General features: G+C 37.3%; 1 protein-coding gene across 3 annotated transcripts in view; it reads right to left on the reverse strand.

The window, feature by feature from the left end:
• Positions 1-20,598, reverse strand: part of LOC116460488 (24-hydroxycholesterol 7-alpha-hydroxylase) — a 138,499-nt gene that overhangs the window by 65,079 nt on the left and 52,822 nt on the right. For all 3 annotated transcript variants that reach the window (XM_032141726.2, XM_058432126.1, XM_058432125.1), the window contains exons 6-7: positions 15,553-15,660; positions 10,047-10,137 (exon numbers count right to left, since the gene is read on the reverse strand). In XM_032141726.2, coding sequence (XP_031997617.1) covers positions 10,047-10,137; positions 15,553-15,660 — 199 coding nt within the window. The remainder of the gene's footprint in view (positions 1-10,046; positions 10,138-15,552; positions 15,661-20,598) is intronic.

A 20,598-nucleotide genomic window follows, 5' to 3' on the forward strand; every position in this document is an offset into this window, starting at 1 on the left:
AATAATGCGACAAAGAAAGAAAAGCTTTTTCCTGAATCTCTTCTTCTAACCTAATATTAACTATTTTTTAGAAATGTGCTCACATTCTTCTCTGGAATAAAAAAAAAAAAAAGCACAAACATCTTCCAACAGAAATGCCATCATGATGGTGATCTCAAAGAGTTTTGTGAGCCCACAGTGAGGCCACATCTGCTATCTCTGACCCCAATCAGCTCTTCCTCTAGATATCTGCTTGTCTAACTCTTAACACCTTAAAGTCCTTGCTCAAATCTCACTTTGCCAATTAGGGCTTACACTGATTCTATTTAATACTATAATACCACCTTCCCCCATCCCTAGCATTCCTGATTTTCTCTAGCCTTTCCCTCCCTCCCCCTCCCTCCCTCCTTTCCTCCTCTTTCTTTTCTGTTTTCTTTCCTTTCCTTTCCTTTTCTTTTCTCTCTCTCTCCCTCCCTCCCTTCTTTCCTTCTTTCTTTCTTTCTTTTTCTCTTTCTTCCTTCTTTCTTTCTTTCTTTCTCTTTATCCTTCCTTCCCTCCCTCGCCTGCCTTCCTTCCTTCCTTCCTTCCTTCCTTCCTTCCTTCCTTCCTTCCTTCCTTCCTTCCTTCCTCTCTTCCTTCCTTCTTTCCTTTGTCTTGCTCTGTTGCCCAGCCTGGAGTGCAGTGGTGCAAACTTAGCTCACTGCAACTTTGAATTCCTGGGCTCAGGTCGATCCTCCCACCTCAGCCTCCTGAGTAGCTAGAACCACAGGTGCATGCCACCATGCCCAGCTAACAATTTTTTTTAAGAGATGGAGCCTCATTATATTACCCAGGATGGTCTTGAATGCATCAAGCAATCCCAAAGCTCTGGGATTATAGGCATGAGCCATCATGCCCAGCCATTTATCACCTTTTAATGTTTTTACATTTAGAATTTACTTATGTATTACATTTATTGTTAATTGTCTGCCTCCTCTACCAGAATGTAAGCACCAAGAAAAAAGTAATATTTACTTTGTTCATATATCCAAAGTTCCTAAAGCAGTTCCTGTCATATAACAGGAGTGCAACAAATATTTGCTGAATTAATAAATGAATGAGTGTGGCTGGGGTAAAATAAACAAGGATGAAAGGGCAGAGATGAGGTCACTGAGTTAGACAGGAATTAGATGACAAAGAGTCTCTGAGGCCATCTGAAGACTTTAGATTTCATTCTGAGTGAGATGTGAGGCCACTGGATGTGTGCACTGAGTACCAGAATCTGACACAGAGAGAGAAAAGAGCCAGTGGAGAAAGAGAAGTTGAACCCACCAAGAGATTGGCGATTGATCAATGGAACAAAATCTTAGAGGTAATTAGGGGGTTGGGATCTACATGTCCAGGTGGCCTTGGTCAGAAGAAGGTATAGGTACGCAACAAGTAAAGATGATTGTCTACATAAACCACAGACCATCGCTCTGGTTAAAGTGCCCTGGTTAAGTGGCCCTTAATTTCTTTGGGTAATTTTATTGTCTTGGCAGACACATCATATTGTTTTGGAAAACAACTGGGTTATAAATATGGTAGTCATATTTTTTGAATCAAAAATGAGGTGAATGGCTTAGAAAATGTTTTTCTCTAATCTATAAGTTTACTTCTATGTAAAGTTTTATAAATATATTAGAATTAAATCATATTCAGTGTTATAAATGTTAACACATAGCAGAAAGAAAATGCAGAGTGTTTTTAGTGGGTATTCCAAAGACTACCTTGGTTAGATTGTGATTCTGCATGCAAAGGTGGGTCAAACCTACCATCATGGCCACAGGTATCAGGCTCAGGGGTATGAATGTTACTCCAGAAACATTTTCTGAGTATACATGTAGCATACCTCCAGAGCTATGCTTTAGGAAGATTAATGTGGAAGCAACTTGGAACAGAATAAAGCTGGAAATTGGATTGAAGCATCATAATTCAGGGATTCTAAGTACAATTTTGAAACAAAGAGATTTGCTGATTTGTATTGTCAACTTTCATGCCAAACAAACTAGGCTCAACTCACACCCCTACCATTTGCTAGCTGTATGGTCTTAGGTAAGCTATCTAATTGGGATTTCACCTTCCTCATGCATAAAATAGGGCAAATAATAATGTTTAGGAAGGATGATCCAAGGATTAAATAAGCCAACAAGAAAAGCACTTAAAATAGGGCCTGCTACTTAATTAGCGCTGAGTATTAACTATTACTGTTTCTACTACTCTTATCTTGTAGGGCAATATTAGACATAAATAGTCTCATGCTATATTTCTGCTGCATTTTGACACCATCAAAAGTGCGGCCAATTCATACGAAAGTAATTCATTTGTGACTGTAAACATTCAAGGGAACTATCTTTTTTTTTTTTTTTTGAGACAGTCTCGCTCTGTCGCCCAGGCTGGAGTGCAGTGGCGCAATCTCGGCTCACTGCAAGCTCTGCCTCCCAGGTTCACGTCATTCTCCTGCCTCAGCCTCTCCGAGTAGCTGGGGACTACAGGCGCCCGCCACCACGCCTGGCTAATTTTTTTTTTTGTATTTTTAGTCGAGACGGGGTTTCACCATGGTCTCGATCTCCTGACCTTGTGATCCGCCTGCCTTGGCCTCCCAAAGTGCTGGGATTACAAGTCAAGGGAACTATCTTATTTCAAAAAACAACACTGACTAATATTTGGATGTAGAAAAACTCAAAGTTATAACAGTTACTAATTTCACGATATGGGAGGATTATAAAATTTCATATAACTGATATAGTTGTATCAGTTTTGGTCATAGCTAAGATTTACAAAGCAATTACGATTTGCCAGGTACTATGCTATCTATCTAATTTACATTTGCTATATCCTTCTAATAACTTCACGAGATGAGGATTATTATTAACCATCTTCCCAAAGAGGAAAAAGGCTTAAAGAACTTGATAACTTGAATAAAGCTACACCATTAATAAGTGTCTCCACCTGGATTTCAACTCAGGCAGTCTGACCCTAGTGTCCACACTACATTATGAGGTTATGACAGGCAATTGAAATAATGTGTAGTAATTTATCAATTAAAATTTAAAACAAAATGACTCATTTCTAGGAATTATAGCCCAAAATTTGAGAGCAAAGCAAAATTATTCTTTATCAGATCATCAATGATTTGGTAATATATGTTTCACCCAAAATTAAGGGACAAAATAAAACCATAGGCAAAAAAAATGCTTTACAGAGATCAAAACCCTAGAGAAAAGTTAACATTATTTACCATTCATATGGATTACTGGGCTTGAAATTGCTCAGTGTCTCAAAGTACTGATAAGATATTGGCTGGGACTAGGTGTATTATATATTTTTTAAATTTTCTGTATATTATGATTTGTGTGGGTGTGTAAATTTTTTTATAATAATATTTCTTAAATGTATAACATCTTTAAAAGAAACAGAAAACCTTCCTGGCTGGGGAGAGACTGCTCCTCTCCCTCTCAGGCAAGCTAGTTCTTCCAGTTGGCACAGAACTCAGCCTGGAGCATACCTTTGACATGCAAATCAACCAATCTAGAACTATACTCCTCTATCGGGCCCAGATAACCCAAGAAGCAATATTCCTCTGCCTTAATCATCTCAGGGCCAGATACCAGGCCACTAGAAACCACTCTACAGTTTAGAGCCCCTGGGGATTATTCAAATTAGCTAATGCTAAACTGTTGACTTGTCCCTTCCCTGCCTTTCCTGTGGAAATCCTAATAAAGGATCTAGCTCCTTTTGTGGCTCCCAACTGACTGACCATCATACAACAGGGTTCTGCTAACTCGAAATTAAGTGCAGAAAACTGTCAAAAAGTCTTTATATAAAACATTCATTTCATATAAAATGTCAAATGGGATGGTTGATAGAGCTGCAAACAGAGGCTAGACCAAGATACTTATCTCTTAAAACTAGCCGTATGTTCTTACATTTGTTCATTAAACTCATTCAGAAAATAGTTGTTGAATAATTTTTAAGTTCTAGGCAGCTAGCTACTACAAAGACCAACTATGTTTAGTTTCTGTTGTTGGAGACGTTGCATTTTGGTGGGGTAAATACATAAATACACAAATAAAAAATATGTTTAAAAGTTAGTGATTCTCTAACTTGTCTTATTTTTAAGGAAATATAGAGTAAGACAAGTCAGAGAATCACCAAGGGCAGAGTTGGGGAAAGTGACTTTAGATGGGGTAAGACTAAAATACCTATCTGAAGAGGTGACATTCAAGCTGACTGAAAGATTAGTAAGGGAAAGAGTTCCAGGCACAGGAATCTTACTGAATTTACCAGCAGGTACATGTCTCCAAAGAAACAATGTAAATATTCCTTTTTCTCTCCTAATATCTTCTGGATACTTCCAAACCTGTCTTCATTTTTTATAAAAAGCACTTAGTTCATAAGTTTCTGCAAGAACATGGACCGTACTTTATTCATCTTCATAGCTCTGGTACTTCACACAATGCCTTCACATGGTGAGCACTCAAAAAATAAGTTTGAGGGCCAAGTAAAATAACGGATGAATTAAGGGTTAATCCACATAAGCCTTGGAGATTTTCTAAAGAAATTTTAAAACTTATATTTCAGGGTGATGTCAGTAAAAGTAGCAGAGCAAGGATCTCCTAAAGTTCCCTCCTTAAAAGCAATAAGAAATTTGGTAAAAATTCTAAGAATCAAGTTTTTTAGAATTCTACAGATTAACCAAAGTTTTGCAGCAATTCAAGAATGTCTATTCAAGAAAAAAACAGTTGAATCTTGATAAGAACATCAAGCTTAACGTCATTTTAACCTGCCCTATTCTCAAATCCCTCTCTATATCTCCATAGAAGCCTTAAAAGCCAGAAGTCTGCATTCACAGTGAAAATCAACAACCCAGCAGTCACTAGATAGGGCAGAACAAGGTTGGAACTTCTTCTAAATCTCATTACTACAGTATTCTCATTATGCGACAAGTTTGGCAGTTTCCTAGAAGACCTTACTTGCAAGACTGTCTTTATTCGACATGACTTGGAGCTCACTCAGTATGAAAAGCCTCTCCTCCAGGGGAATATTTAAAGACAACTGTTGAACTTTGCAACTATCTGAGTCAGTAGATAACTGTTGGACAAAAAACAGGCAAACCAACAAGATGAAAATGAAAGGCTAGGGAATGAGTTGTTCATAGTGGCTTGGCAGAGGTCTAATGAATTCCCAGGAATTTAGAAAGGCATCCATTTGCCCAGGGCTTTACTCATGCTCAGGAAAGACATGAGAAGACCACAAGCTGTCATGTACACCCATCCTTGAGGCTCTGCACAGGTAGAAAGTGAAAGCTAAGGCAGAGTTGTCAACTGCTTGGCTGAGTGTTGAAGGCATGGCCAACATGCACACACAGCCCCCCAGCAAAGAATGGGGACTTCTAAATTACTGAGGTAAAGAAATATCTGTCTAGTTAATACCTGATCACTAAATAATGGAGCAGAGACTTCTGTGGCCACCCATGACAAAGAATGCAAACATTACAGAATTAGTTAAGAAAAGTCACTAAACAATCAAACAAACAACAAGAACAATAAACAGCAACAACAACAAACCCTGAGGAAAGGGAAGAATCTAATTTCCAAAGTTGTTACATTCTATTATTTAAAATGTCCAGTTTTCAACAAAGAATTATAAGGCATATAATAAGAAACATGAAACAAGGCATGAAATAAGAAAATACAGTGTTGAATGTATATCACTTTCACACAATCATAAAGTTAAAAAATCAAGAGTTGAACCACTGTAAGTAGAAGACTGTCTAAATAGATTATTCACAGAGAGAAAAAGGAATCAACAGAAAGGGTCCCTGAAGAAACTCAGTTGCTGGACTTAATAAAGACTTTAAATCAGATATTTTCATTATGTTCAAAGAACTAAAGAAATCATTTCTAAAGAACTAAATAAAGAATATCAGTAGAGAAACTGTAAAGATTAGAACAAAATTAAATTAAATACAAAAATCACTAGGAAAAATAAAATCAAGTTAAAATAAACAAAATTAAAAAGTGAGTTCTTGGAAAACAAAATTGACAAATATGTAGCTACAATGACCAAGAAGGTAAAAACAGGACCCAAACTAAAATCAGGAATGAAATATTTGGTTTTCTAGTGCCCTTACAGAAATAAAACGGATTGTGCGGAACACTATGAAAAATTTTATACCAACAAATTAGATAATCTAGATGAAATGGACAGTCCTAAAAAGACATAAAGTATAAAACTGACTCAAGAAGAAATAGATAATCTAAATAGACCAGTAACAAGTAGAAAGGCTGAATTAATCAAAAAACTTCTCAAAAAGAAAATCTTATGACCAGATCACTTCATTGGTGAATTCTACCATATATTTAAAGAAGAAATAACATCAATCTTTCATAAGCTCTTTCAAAAATTAGAAGAGGAATAAATACACTCTCTAAAGCCAGAATTATCTTGATACCAAAACCAGACAAAGTTATTTTAAGAAAAGAAAATTATAAGTCAATATCCCTTATTAATATAGATTCTTCAAAAAAAACTTCAAAAAATACTAGCAAACTGAATCTAGCAACATATAAAGAAAATTATACATGAGGATTAAGCAGGATTTATTCCAGAAACGCATGGATGCTTCAAGACCTGAAAATCAATTAATGTAAAACATTATAATATAAAACAGTACACTAGACGAAAGAAGCCAGACACAAAGGACCACATATCATAGGTTTCCATTTATATGGACTGTCCACAAAAGGCAAATGTGTCAGGACAATAAGTAAATTAATGGTCGTCAGAAGCTAGAAATAGAAGGAAACGGAAAGTGACTCCTAATGGGTATGGGTGATAAAAATGAAGGTGATAAAAATGTTCTGGGACTAGACAGTGTTGATGGTTGCAATCTTATAAATATACTAAAAACTACTACATTTCACACTTTGAAAGGATACATTTTATGGTATGTTAATTATATATGATTATATATATAATTTTATTTATAAGTTGATGCATGTTACATGCACACAAACGTATAGCTCAAGATGACAACCTGAGAACGTGCTTCTACCTTCCTCTATCCCAATGTCCCATTAAAAAAAATGAAGCCCGATATGCTGGCACACACTGTGGTCCTAGCTACTCAGGAGGCTACGGCAGGAGGATCACTTGAGCCCAGGAGCTCGACGCTGTAGTGAGCTATGATCACTCCACGGCACTCCAGGTGACAAAGTGAGACCCTGTCTCTATAAATTAAAAAGTGTGCAATTAAAAAATAAAAACACAGCTGTAAAACAAGAAAAGGAAGAAGCAGACAATGAAGACTTAGGAAGATAATAAAGACTCAGGTAGATAATAAAGACTTAGATAGAAGGTGTACAGGATTAGTTAGAGGAAGTAGAATAATGAAAAGAACCACCCAAAATAATTGGGGCTAAGCAAGCATCTTCACAAAGGAGCCCCAAAAAGTTTTCATTTAAAGTAAACAAATAGAGAACACAAGAGTAGGCTGAAAGGCAGCTATCAAGATAGTTCAAGAACTAACTGCCTTTAGAAAAGTGGTATGAGTCTGACCCTTTCCTTTCCTAAGTATTCAATAGTAGTTTTTACCGAGATTTGTTTTATAAGAAAGTTGGGCAAAGTGACTAGAAGTGAGTGTTGAAGCTACAGAGATACAGCATCAGAAATTCATAAAAGACATTCCCAAGAAGGAAATGGTGATCTTGTGGGAGACAAGAGCATAGAATGGAAAAACTGCTGTACTGAGTCAGATTCTTGTTCCATGCCTGTGATGATAATTTGTACATGTAACTTGACTGGATCAGAGGGTGCCCAGATATTTGACTAAACATTATTTCTGGCTGTGTCTCTGAGGGTATTACTAGTTGATATTAGCATTTCAATCAGTAGACTGGGTAGGGCAGACTTCCCTCCTATACGTGGGTGGGTAAATTTACTCAGGGTTCTCCAGAGAAACAAAACTCAACAGATTAAACGATGCCTAGATGGTGGTTAATTCTATATGTTAACTTGACTGGCCATGGGGTATTCAGTTTAACCATTATTCTGGGTGTGCCTGTGAGGGTGTTTCTGGATGACAGATGAGTATTTGAATTCAAGGGCTCAGTAAAGTAGGCTTCCCTTCCTAATGTAAGTGTGCACCATCCAATCCACTGAGAGCCTGCATCAACAGCACATCATGGGACTCCTCAGCCTCCACAGTCAGGTCAGCCAATTTTTTATAATAAATATCTTTTGAGTTTTCTCTCTCTCTTTATGTATGTGTCTATTTACATCCTAATTGGTTCCATTTCTCTGGAGAATCCTGACTAATACAATGTACTTAAATGTTCCTTCCTTGACAGAATCCTTTGTGTGGACACATGGATATCTTCCTTGATATCAGCTTCCAAAGCCATGTGGACTCCTCTCACAACATTTAAATTCCTGAGCTGCTACTAGATCTTATGTATGGATTGATTGAATAGCTTCTGTGTAAGTATGGTTAAAAAAAAGTTTGATGTCTTTCATAAATAGTTTTCAATTCTGCAGTAGTGTCTTATAGACTGAAAGCATTGATATAATGTAGCTGTTGCACTGGTAGTACTATTCAAAGGAGCATTTTTTGTGTGTCAGAAGAGAACAATGGGTTTTAAAAATAAACAATAACATAGAAAAAGAAAAAAGGTTTTAATCTTTCTCCCCTAGAACTGGGTTCAAGAGTTCTAGAATTAAGCCTTGTAGAAATTTAGATTAATGTTACACTTCTGTTGTGGCCTTTGGGTCAGAGAGGACCCCCCACATTATCCCCATAATCCCCTCTCTACTCTTTTATTTCCTAAAGACCACAAATTTGGAGGACCCTAAGTCAGGAAAAGACTCTAGTAAGGAAATGATAAAGGAGAATATGTGACAATCAAGAGTGCATTGCCTTTTTCCATTTGTAGACATGTGGGCATGTGCCTTTCTATTTGTTTTGTAGATGCAAGCTGCACAAAGGCCAGTTGTCTTCTCTTATATTCACCAGTGTCTTTCCAGAATCTAACCTGTTAGCATTGTTGGCATTCAATGATAATAATGCTCACCATTTCTATAAGGTCCAGCATCTGCTAATGCATACTCAAGGCTCAGACAATATTACTTAGATATTCATGCTTGCCAAGCCAGTTTACTTTTTGGTTTAACTCCATAAGAAGCAATCCAAAAAAAAAAAAAATTTACATAAAATATTTTCAGTAATCATGGAAGGGAGAGGGAAAACCATTAACTGGCATCATACCTTTTGCCCTAATATTATATTGTTTTCTTCCAAGAAAACCCTATCATTTCTTATTCTTTTTATATCAGGATACATAATACGACATATTAAGAAGTTTAAAAAAGTCAACTCCCCAGATTGGTCAAATTATGCTGAATAAACAAGTAGTTGAGTACTCTCTATTCAAGCTTGTATTTGCTTTTTAAAATAGATGATAAATAAACAGCCGACATCTGAACTAAAGGGTTCAAGGCAACAATCCCTATTTGCAGTTCCTAAATCCTCAGATTTCTAACAACCATAAGGGTTTTTTTGTTTCTTTTTGTTTACTTGTTTTTTGTTTGTTGTCTTTTAATAATCCTTTGGTAGCAAGCCTTACCTGACCTCTACAGTCCTATTAGGGCTCTTATGTAATATATGGAATATACCCCCTATTACTTTTACAAAATCTGAAAAATCCCGAACTTGAAAACTGTGGACATTCATTCAATTGAGGTGAGGATCCAAGACATTAGAAGAAGAAACATGTGTATATATATTTAAGTAAGGAAATTAGGCAAATCACAATCTCTATAGCACTGATTTCATCATCTGGAAAATGAAGGGGTTGTACAAAAATATGCTTGACAGTAATTAAACTCTAGGATTCTACCTGATCAATTTATATCCTGATATATAACAAATTACGTTGAATTTTGGATTATGTTGAATTTTTATAAAATTATAGGTATTTAGCTTTGCCAATAATGTGTGACAAACATGCATTATTAGCTGTGTCTTTCTATATAATAAGTTTTAGTACCTGCTTTGCCAAACACAGAAGATATACCTTCCATAATGGCCTTGTGGATATCAGGATGAGAAAGGACGTATGCAAGTGTCCAAAATGCAACCTTAAAAAGAAAAACACATATCAAAAATATGAACTTCTTTGAAGGTGAACAAAAGCATATTTAGTATTAGCCATACATATATTTTTAAAACAGGATGATGTTTAAATTAACCTTAAGAGCACATTAGTAGAAAGCATATTTTGAAAACAACTAGATATTATGAATAAGAGATATGTAATATATCTCCAAGAAGCCAGATTTAAATTTTTATACTGTCACTATAATTTAACTATATAATTTAAATAGATTAAATATCTATCTTCACTAAAAAATGAGAAAAGTTGTTATTTTTACTAATGAGTAACATAAAATATTATATAGGCATATATTAAATTTTCAGAAGCAACTAGTTATGACACTTAAGAATATTAATCCAAAACAAAAACATTTATTAAGATTTAATTTCCTTAGAACACAAGTGAATTAGCAAATTTTATATTCTGCAACTGAAACATAGTAGTTTTAAATAAGCCCAGGAAAATGCAGCAGGAAACCATCCCGTAAACTAAATTATGAGAGTACTCAATGTCAAAAACAGAGTCCTTTTTTTTTTTTTTTTGGCTTTTTTTGGCTCTGAATTAGTAAATAAAAAAAAAATGTTTTGAGTCCTTTCACATTTGAATGCTATTGAATATAGTATATTTGCACGTTTTCTCTCTCGGCCACTCAAACTTATTTCATATCTTTCCTCGTTATGGTATTACAAGATAAAATCATACTGCTTTACATCTTAAAAATTAACTTCCTCCTCAGGTAAATAGTTTTGCTTCTATTCTTAGGTTACATAATAAAGAAAACCTGTATAAAATCATCCAAAGAAGTGTGGGTTTCACTTTCATTTTTTTCTAAATACATTTATTATGAAAGAGATTTCATCTAGGAAAATTGGTCCTTAAATGAATCATGCAATACTCTTACTAAATTTAGTCTGTCTCTTTTGTGAGGTAACATTATGTACCTTTAAATAATACCAATACTCCCCTCTGTGGTCAAAAGAGGAAGAGCAATTGTCCGAAAAGAAGTGCTCAAATAAGCCAAATTCAATACTGTTCATTATTTTTCCCTTTGTAACTTTAAATTGATAATGCAAGGATAAATATGGTACTGTTTACATAAACAAGGTCAATAGGGGAACCAAGGGTCCTCAATTTAGAGGCCTTCTTTCAGGAGTATTATCCAAATTAAGCAAGATTTAGCCTAGTTCATTTTTACAGATGATGAAACAGATGCTCAGAGAACTATCTTGTCCTGTCTCTACTCAGGCCCCCTTTCTACTATTAACTACAGATAAAAGTGCTAAATTACTGAATTCAATTAATAACTACTCCATACTCACTTCATCTTACTTGAAGGGTCAGAGTTCATGTTGGGGAAAAAAATAGTGATAATACATAATGTATTAGTCTGTTTTCACACTGCTTTATAAAGAATTCCCTGAGACTAGGTAATTTATAAACAAAAGAGGTTCAACTGACTCACAGTTCTGCATGGCTGGGGAGGCCTCAGGAAACTTACAATCATGGCAGAAGGCAAATGGGAAGCAAGACACATCTTACGTGGTGTCAGAAGAAGGGGGTGGGGGAAATGGTCAAACATTTTTAAAGCATCAGATATTATGAGAACTCACTCACTATCACAAGGACAGCCTGGGGAAAACTGTCCCCATTATCCAGTCACCTCCCACCAGGTCCCTCCCTTCACATGTGGTGATTACAATTCAAGATTAGGTGCGGGTGGGTACACAGAGCAAAGCCATATTAGATTTTCAGTTATGCAAAACAGGTGTTCATAGTTGTATGTGCCTAAATACAGCTTTAGAGATTCAATAAAATTGGATACTACTTTTTAAATGACAAACATAAGGAATTTAGCTAAACTACAAATGGCTGTTACTTTTTTTTTTTTTGAGACGGAGTCTTGCTCTGTTGCCCAGGCTGGAGCACAGTGGCACGATCTCAGCTCACGCAAGCTCTGCCTCCTGGGTTCACACCATTCTCCTGCCTCAGCCTTCTGAGTAGCTGGGACTACAAGTGCCCACCACCACGCCCGGCTAAGTTTTTGTATTTTTAGTAGAGACAGGGTTTCACCGTGTTAGCTAGGATGATCTCAATCTCCTGACCTTGTGATCCGCCCGCCTCGGCCTCCCAAAGTGCTGGGATTACAGGCGTGAGCCATTTTTTTTTTTTAATGTCTCCTTTTTCCTTAACAGATTTCTGTTTTTAAATTTTTTTTCTATTTTTAAAAAAGCCAAAGTATTTTTAAAAGATAAAAAGGCATATAAAATAAAGAGTTAATAAAAGTTTATATGTATTACTACATCAATAAGCAAGAATAAGTGACCTTGAGGTCTTTGTGCACCCACATTTGGGAAAGGGGTAGAAAACTGCTCCCAACAGTACCAATTAGTATTTTGTAAAACAGTTCAAGTCCATGGTCAGAGATGGGCAAGAAGAAGAAGGGCCACTCACCTCACTGAACTGCAGAAGCAGCCACCACAATGTCATTCCATTGTTTTGGAGAGGTAAGAACAAATGAGAAAAAGGGCAAGGAGGAAAGCTCTGTATCTTTGCTGTGTCAAAGAGAAGACAAATTGAGTGTGTTCTTTGGTACTGATTTATCTATTCAAAAAGAGATTTTGATGGAGTCTTTATACCATGCCAGAGAGTCTTCTACCAATCATGGTAAACACAAATACGTTGGGAGATAATTCCTGTCCAAAGTATTTTCACATTTAGTTGGGCATATGAATACATATTGGAGAAAAATGAACGAAATGTACAAGACAGTGAGAGAGCAAACACATGTTACAAAAAATAAATGCTGTGGGAGTTGAGAGTGGGATGGGGTAGCAATTGCTACTGAAAGTATTTAGAAAGAATGTAAGAGATGCAGCAGATAAAAAAGGTAAAATGTCAGCTTTGTGATTGGTTTGGAGAAATCTTCTAAAAACATCATTTGGCAGTCAGAAATTTCTTGGAACTTAGAAATGGTTTTCCCATAAAAATAATTTCATAAATTATAGTTAATATCTTGGGCCATAAAGGAGCCTCCTAGTGACCCAGTGCCTAACCCATCTGAAGCCTCAGCTCTGAGTCCTATGGGCCTTGAGGCAGAATACAAAGTAGGAGAGAGGAGATATAGATACACTCTGGGCTCCAGGAAAAGACAGGCCCCACCACCTACACCTTTGGCAGGGCTTCTGGTATTCTCAGCAGCAATAAAGGTCACCAAACCAGAACAGCAGTGGATATTCCCACTCTGGGGCCTTTGAGCCATCAAATATTTGGAAGCCTATGTTCAGTACTAATGGGCCATTGAAAGTAATGATTGACTGAAACTAGGGAGATAATTTTTGTAAGGGAAGAAAACTAGCATTTATTGAAGACCTATGCTGAACCAGGTGCTATTAGCCACGATCCATTTCTTACCAAAATAATCCTTACAACAACCCTTTAAGGTAGGTATAGCATTAATCCCATTTTACAGATAAGGGCACTGAGGCTTAGGCAGGTTAAACAATTGGCCCACTGTTACCCAGTGCTGGGAATTGGCTTTGGATCTGACTCTAAAGCCTCTCCAGCATCTCTGCCTGCTCACCAGGCTGCCTCTTGGAGGTGCCAGCAAGAGCCAGTGAGATGGAATCTTCTCTAATCATCAGACACTTTCTTTCTGAAATGAATGATTTAAATCCTTTCAGACCAGCGCCAAGAACAAATTCCAAAGAACTGACTTCGCCTGTGTCAGATCAATGGGGCTTTGTGTGTCTTTCTTCCGGGGGATGTTTCTAACAAGATATTGAGAAATAATTCTTTGACAGGAGTGCCTGTTTTGTTGCTACTTTGAGAGTTGTTTTGATGTTTGTTTTTCAATTTTGCTATAGCTTAATCAGCTTCCAAGAATATTATTTAAGGAAAAACCAGAGAATAATATTATAAGTACATAAAGAAGGGGAAGGGTTTAGACTACTTTTACTTGACCATATCAGATGAAATGTGTATCACACTGGCTAACACACATTTGAGAAAAGAGGCCAGAATTTCTATCTCTTCTCTTTATGAAGTAAATTTTTCAACAAGTTAAGGGAAACTAGAATATCAGGACTGAGAAAGCCTTTAACAACCTAGGCCTTTATAAAAGTAAGGCTAAATAAATAATACTTAAACGTCTTCCTCATTTGTATTTGTTAGAAGAAAAAGGAATAAAAATGCCCACACATATCATTATGGATAGGTTAAATCCTCCTGTTTAGTAGAAAACAAGTATATTTAAAAAGTTACCCTTTAATTTCAGATAATATAAGTAGCATCTTAGGCTAATGTGAGAACCTCCTGGCCCAGGAAACTATTTGCACTGAATATGACGTGACAGACAAATCTCATGGCTCTAATCTAATTCAAGACAGATTTTAAAAGAAACAGTTGTTTGGCCAGGTCCAGTAGCTCATGCATGTAATCCCAGCTGCTCAGGAGGTTGAGGCAGGGGAATCGCTTGAACCCGGGAGGCAGAGGTTGCAGTGAGCTGAGATCACGCCATTGCACTCCAGCCTGGGTGACAGAATGAGACGCCATCTCAAAAAAAAAAAACAAAAAAAAACACAGTTTTTTTAAGTCTTGCCTCTCTTTAGAAGTGTTGAAAGTTCCAATTTCACCAGCACCATTCATGCGGAAGCTTGTATGACCATAATGCTAAACAATGCAAACAGGAATGGCACACAGAAGGAGAATGGGTACAAATGGAGAGAAAGAGCTAATATTCACTGATACCTTCTAGGCTTATCTTATTAAATCCTCATAACAGCTTTGTAGAGAAATGAGAATTACCATTTACTGAGCACCCAAGTTCTAAGACCACAGTGGGAGGTTCACGTACATTATCCCTTTTTTTTTTTTACCCTTATTAGGTAAAATAGTACATTATCTCTTATTAGGAAATGGAGGCACAGAAAATTTAAATTACCACCATGACAGTCTACAACTATGAATTGGGATGTCTGCATCTAAGCCCAAGTTACCTGAAACTATCCATTTACTTATTCTTTCCAGTAAAAGCCTGTGGCCAATCCCTATTCATCTTTTCGATATCAAGACTGAGCACATTGGCAGACATGCAAAAAGTGCTCCATAAACAGACATTGTCTACAACTGGCCCCAAAGGGCAAGCTTTTCCCTCATCCTGTTACACACTGCCTTTCAGAGGACAGAATTTGCTTGAGATCTGTTTTGTCTCCTTTGTAACCTAATCAGATTTCATTAGGCATTCAGTTTTGGTTTTTATCTCACAACCAAATCTACTGTAGTTTTTTTCTTTTCCATAATGAGTGACAAGTGGAAAAAGGAATGGAAGAAAGAAATGAAGGAAAAAAAGATGAAAGGACAGTGGAGAGCAATGTAACTCATACTTTACTAATATACTTACGGGAACGGCATTAGACAGAGAAGCCCAAAGCAGTAAGAGCCCATAACTGGGTGAGTTTTCCTTACTTGTTTCTGTCTCTACGATATCCAGCGTAGCTTGCAATAATGTCTGTTTAAAAGAAATAAACATTGCCAAACCATGGCTATGTGACAAATATTGATGTTAATAAACAAGAGATCATGCATTTTTCTTTAATATGAAAGAGATCATTTCTGCCATTCCCAGGTTTTGCAGTTTGAAGCATGTGAAAGGATTTATGTCCTTACTGTAGTATAGTAATTAGGAGTAGGGATTCTGGAGCTTGACCGCCTCACTGCATTTGTTCAAATCCTGGCTCAGCTATTTAAGAGCTGGATGACCTTGAACAAGCTACTTTAATCTCTCTGTGCCTCTGTGTCCTCATCCATAAAATGTTCATAATATGGTACCTACTTCATAGGATTGTTGTGAGAATTAAATGAGTTAGTACCTAAAAAGTGATTAAAATAAAACCTTTCAGAGGGTAAAATGCACTTTGGATCTCTACTTTACCAAACTGAATTGGCAAATCGTGTGTGATTATCTCTGCCCTCCACACTGCCCTGGAATCCCTGTCTTATAAACCTCTGCTCTTAGGAAAATGCAAGCAATAGAGAAACACACATCTCTGGTGCATTCAGGAGAAAACTACTCCCTCATCCACCATACAGATTCTCAGCCCATTCACCATGGGAGACAGAACTGCCAAGCCAGAATATTATAAATACCACAATACTCTAAAACCATACAGAGAGCTGACATTTGACTTGAACAGTGACAGCTCAGGGCAGGGCCCCATCCAAGGCCCCATCCAAGGCTACCCATCTCAAGACATGTTCCCAAGTCACCAAACAAATCCCACTAAAGTATTTTCTTCATAGGGCAGTTTCCCCAGATTTGTCCATGCCAGTGATGGCTCCCCATCATGGGAAAAAATTCAGACACTGCAACATTTTCATTAAGTTACTCATCTACTTTTAATCTTAAATAACTTATATCTAGGTGATAGAAATAATGGGAGCTAATATCAACTCACTGCTTGCTAAGGGCAAGTACTGTTTTAAGTGTATTGCAAGTATTTAACTCATTTCACTCCTCACTATAACTCTAAGATGCAGATACTACTATCTTTTTTTTATTTTTAAGAAAAGATGTTTACTTGAGAATACAGCATGGCGACGGAAATATGCATGCAATAGTAAACTATGTGCGTATTCAGAGAGTTAAAGGAAGACAACGATTTTTAAAGGAAAAAATGAAAAGGATTACATAATTGTTGTGCAATCATTATCCTTGTCTACAAAGATCAATAACAATATTGGACAGGCCAGTTGCTAAACAGGTGTTCCTGTAGAAGTATTATTGTGTAGGCTGTGATGGCCTTTGTGCAGGTTTGTCGTTTTCGTAGAGTTTTCTTTTCTTTCTTTTTTTAATCACACATTCAAGCATGAGAACCCTCTCTTCATGACCTTCCCTGGCTCTATTTGTCAGGGTTTTGTTTTTCTTAGGTTCAGGGGTACAGTTCAGGTTTGTTCTATAGGTAAAATTGTGTCACAGGAGCTTGTTATAGATTATTTCATCACCCAGGTACTAAGCCTAATACACAATAATTGTTTTTATCTGTTCCTCTCCCCGCTCCCAATCTCTACCCTCAAATAGGGTCCAGTGTCTGTGGTTCCCCACAGATACTATTATCTTCACCATTATGCATATGAGGAAACTGAAACACAATAAAGTTAGGGAATTTTGTCAGGGACATATAGCTTGAAGGTGGTTGAGTTAGGATCCCAACCCTGTGAGTCTAGCCCTGACTCCAGAGCCCACACTCTAAGCCACTATGCTATACTGGCCCCCTCAGAGACACAAATCACAACTCTCTTGTATTAAGGATTTGGAGAACTGCATTGTACCACAGCATAGTAGCTTTGCTTCAGATACTATGACACAGAAAAAAAAACTATTCAATCACTAGCATATAAAATACATTATAAAAGAGACTGATGCTATTATTTACTAAAGCATGTAATTTTTCAAGAGATTAACTACTCTAATCCCTAGCTTTCTGGGTTTAACATCCTCAGTTTTGCTGGTATTAAAGCTGTGAAAATAAATAAGAAATTACTTGTGAAATGTGTAACACTATGCTTGGCACAAGGTAAGCACCCCAAAAATGTTAGCTAATGTCTTCTTATTGTTTTTGTAATAATGGATTAGCAGAATTGAAAATAGTTTAGACATGAATTTCATTTACTGCTTGTCTCTATCATACTTACAATGTAAGTTGTCACAGGACAAAGTTTATACCTCATGAAAATCCTATAGATATATTTCATTATTTTGATACTCTGTGACACAGTCATAATTTTAAATGAAAAACACTAGTTTAAGATATATCTAAAATAACATGAAAGAAATCACATTTTACATTAATGATGGAATAAAATGTGTATATATTTTTTAAAAATGAAACTCAACTTCTACCCAGTCTTCTGCTTCACTAGGCCACTGAAATCTATTTATGCAGTTGAAGACAACACAATCTTTTAAATTTCTTCTTAGCTCACACTTTTTTTTTAATATTAGTATAAAAACATAAGCTCGGCCAGGCACAGCGGCTCACGCCTGTAATCCCAGCAGTTTGGGAGGCCGAGGCAGGTGGGTCACGAGGTCAGGAGTTTGATATTAGCCTGACCAATATGGTGAAACCTCATCTCTACTAAAAATATAAAAATTAGCCAGGTGTGGTGGCATGTGCCTGTAGTCCCAGCTACTCAGGAGGCTGAGGCAGGAGAATTGCTTGAACCTGGGAGGCAGAGGTTGCAGTGAGCTGAGATCGCACCACTGCACTCCAGCCTGGATGACAGAGCAAGACTCTGTCTCAAAAAAAAAAAAAAAAAAAAAAAAAAAAAAAAAGCCACACAAAACACACACACACACAAGCTCATTGTGAACACTGCTAGAGAAAACAGAGATGCAATACATAAAAAATAAAGTTAAACTGCTCATGGATGACCAAGTTGAATTCTCTCCTAAAGTTTTAAACACTGGATTAGCTTCAGCAGAATTCAAACTTCGTTTTTATTCAAATAATGATATGGTTTGGCTATGAAGCCACCAAAATCTCATCTTGAATTCCCACATGTTGTGGTAGGGATCCAGTGGGAGGTAACCAAATCATGGGAGCAGGTCTTTCTAGTGCTGTTCTCGTGATGGTGAATAAGTCCCATGAGATCTGATGGTTTTACAAAGGGAAGCTTCCCCACACAAGCTCTCTCTCCTTTTGCCTGCCACCATCCATGTAAGATGTGACTCGCTCCTCCTTGCCTTCCACCATGATTGTGAGGCCTCCACAGCCATGTGGAACCATTAAACCTCTTTGTTTTGTAAATTGCCCAGTCTCGGGTATGTCTGTTTCATCAACATGAAAACGGACTAATACAAATAGGGAGTTAAGAGTACCTATGATTAAAAATACCTCATTTCTTCAGAGTAAGAAAAATAAATGCTATTCTAGAGGTATTTTGGTAGGGAATTTTACTTTTTTTTTTTTTTTGAGACAGAGTTTCACTCTGTCGCCCAGGCGGAGTGCAGTGGCGTAATCTCGGCTCACCATAACCTCCGCCTCCCAGGTTCAAGCAATTCTCCTGCCTCAGCCTCCTGAATAACTTGGATTACAGGCGTGCACCACCATGTCAGGCTAATTTTTGTATTTTTAGTAGAGATGAGGTTTCACCATGTTGGCCAGGCTGGTCTCGAACTTCTGACCTTAGGTGATCCACCCGCCTTGGCCTCCCAAAGTGCTGGGATTACAGGCATGAGCCACAGCACCCAGCCTTGGTAGGGAATTTTAACTGGGAATTTAAAAACTCTATTTGCTAGGCCCATAGATTACAGATCTATCTGGGTACATCTTTTATATACATGTGCTTTTGCCCCTAAGTCCTGGAAAATAATGCAAAGAACATGTGTGTTTATCTGGGTTGTTCATAAAACAAAAATATTAGCTGAAACACAGTTTATCAATGAAGGGCCTTCCAGTATGGTTTCCTATTCCCTTTACTCAGGAAGGAGATACCTAAACATTCACATAGTCCTTTTTCCTAAGGCCATCTTCCTTTCTAGTTTTAAGCAAAGCTGTTTGTGATAATATTTGCTATTTAACTAAAAACAAAAACTTTTGATGCCATCTTTAAATATAAAAATATTTGAAGAGTTTTTTTAAATGATGATAACAATGATAAGCTCCTATCCAGTCCTCTATTCTCAGTGCTTTACAAAAATTAAATCATTTAATTCCCACAACTTTATGAGGTGAAGAAACTGAGGCCAAGAGACTAGGTACTGTGCCCAAGGTTACACAACCAGTGACTGGATTTGAGCCTAGGCAGTCCAGACCAAATGAAACCCAGTCTCTGTGGGCAGACCCTGGCCTCAGACAGTTTTCAAAAGCTCCTGGAGGTGATTCTAATGAGAGGCAGAGGTGAGAACCATTCATTAGAAAGCATCTGAACCGAAGGTAAGGCTTGTTAAAGCAGATTGTCTACCTCAGAGGTGTTTGTTTGTGTTTGTGTGTTTGTTTGTTTTTGAGACAGGATTTCGCTCTGTCACCAAGGCTGGAGTGCAGGGACACAATCACGGTTTGCTGCAGCCTTGACCCAGGCAGTGATCCTCCCACCTCAGCCTCCTGAGTAGCCGGTACCACAGGTGTGTGCAACCATGCCTGGCTAATTTTTTTTATCATTATTTGTAGAGACCAGGTCTTGCTATGTTGCCCAGGTTGGTCTCGAACTCTTGGGCTTAAGCAATTCTCCTGCCTCGGCCCCCCAAAGTGCTGGGATTACAGGCGTGAGCCACCATGCCTGGCCTACTGCAGAGTTTCTGATTGAGTGATTCCCAGGTGATGCTGGTGCTGTTGGTTTATGGGCCACATTTGAAGAACCACAGATCTGGAATAACACTTAGAGCACAGGTTCCTAGTGCCTGGCTTTTTAAATTATACTATTCTGCCTCCTTGCATCTGAAGAAACA

The sequence above is a fragment of the Hylobates moloch genome, unplaced genomic scaffold, assembly GCF_009828535.3.
Source record: "Hylobates moloch isolate HMO894 unplaced genomic scaffold, HMol_V3 SCAFFOLD_20, whole genome shotgun sequence".
Classification (NCBI taxonomy): Eukaryota; Metazoa; Chordata; class Mammalia; order Primates; family Hylobatidae; genus Hylobates; species Hylobates moloch.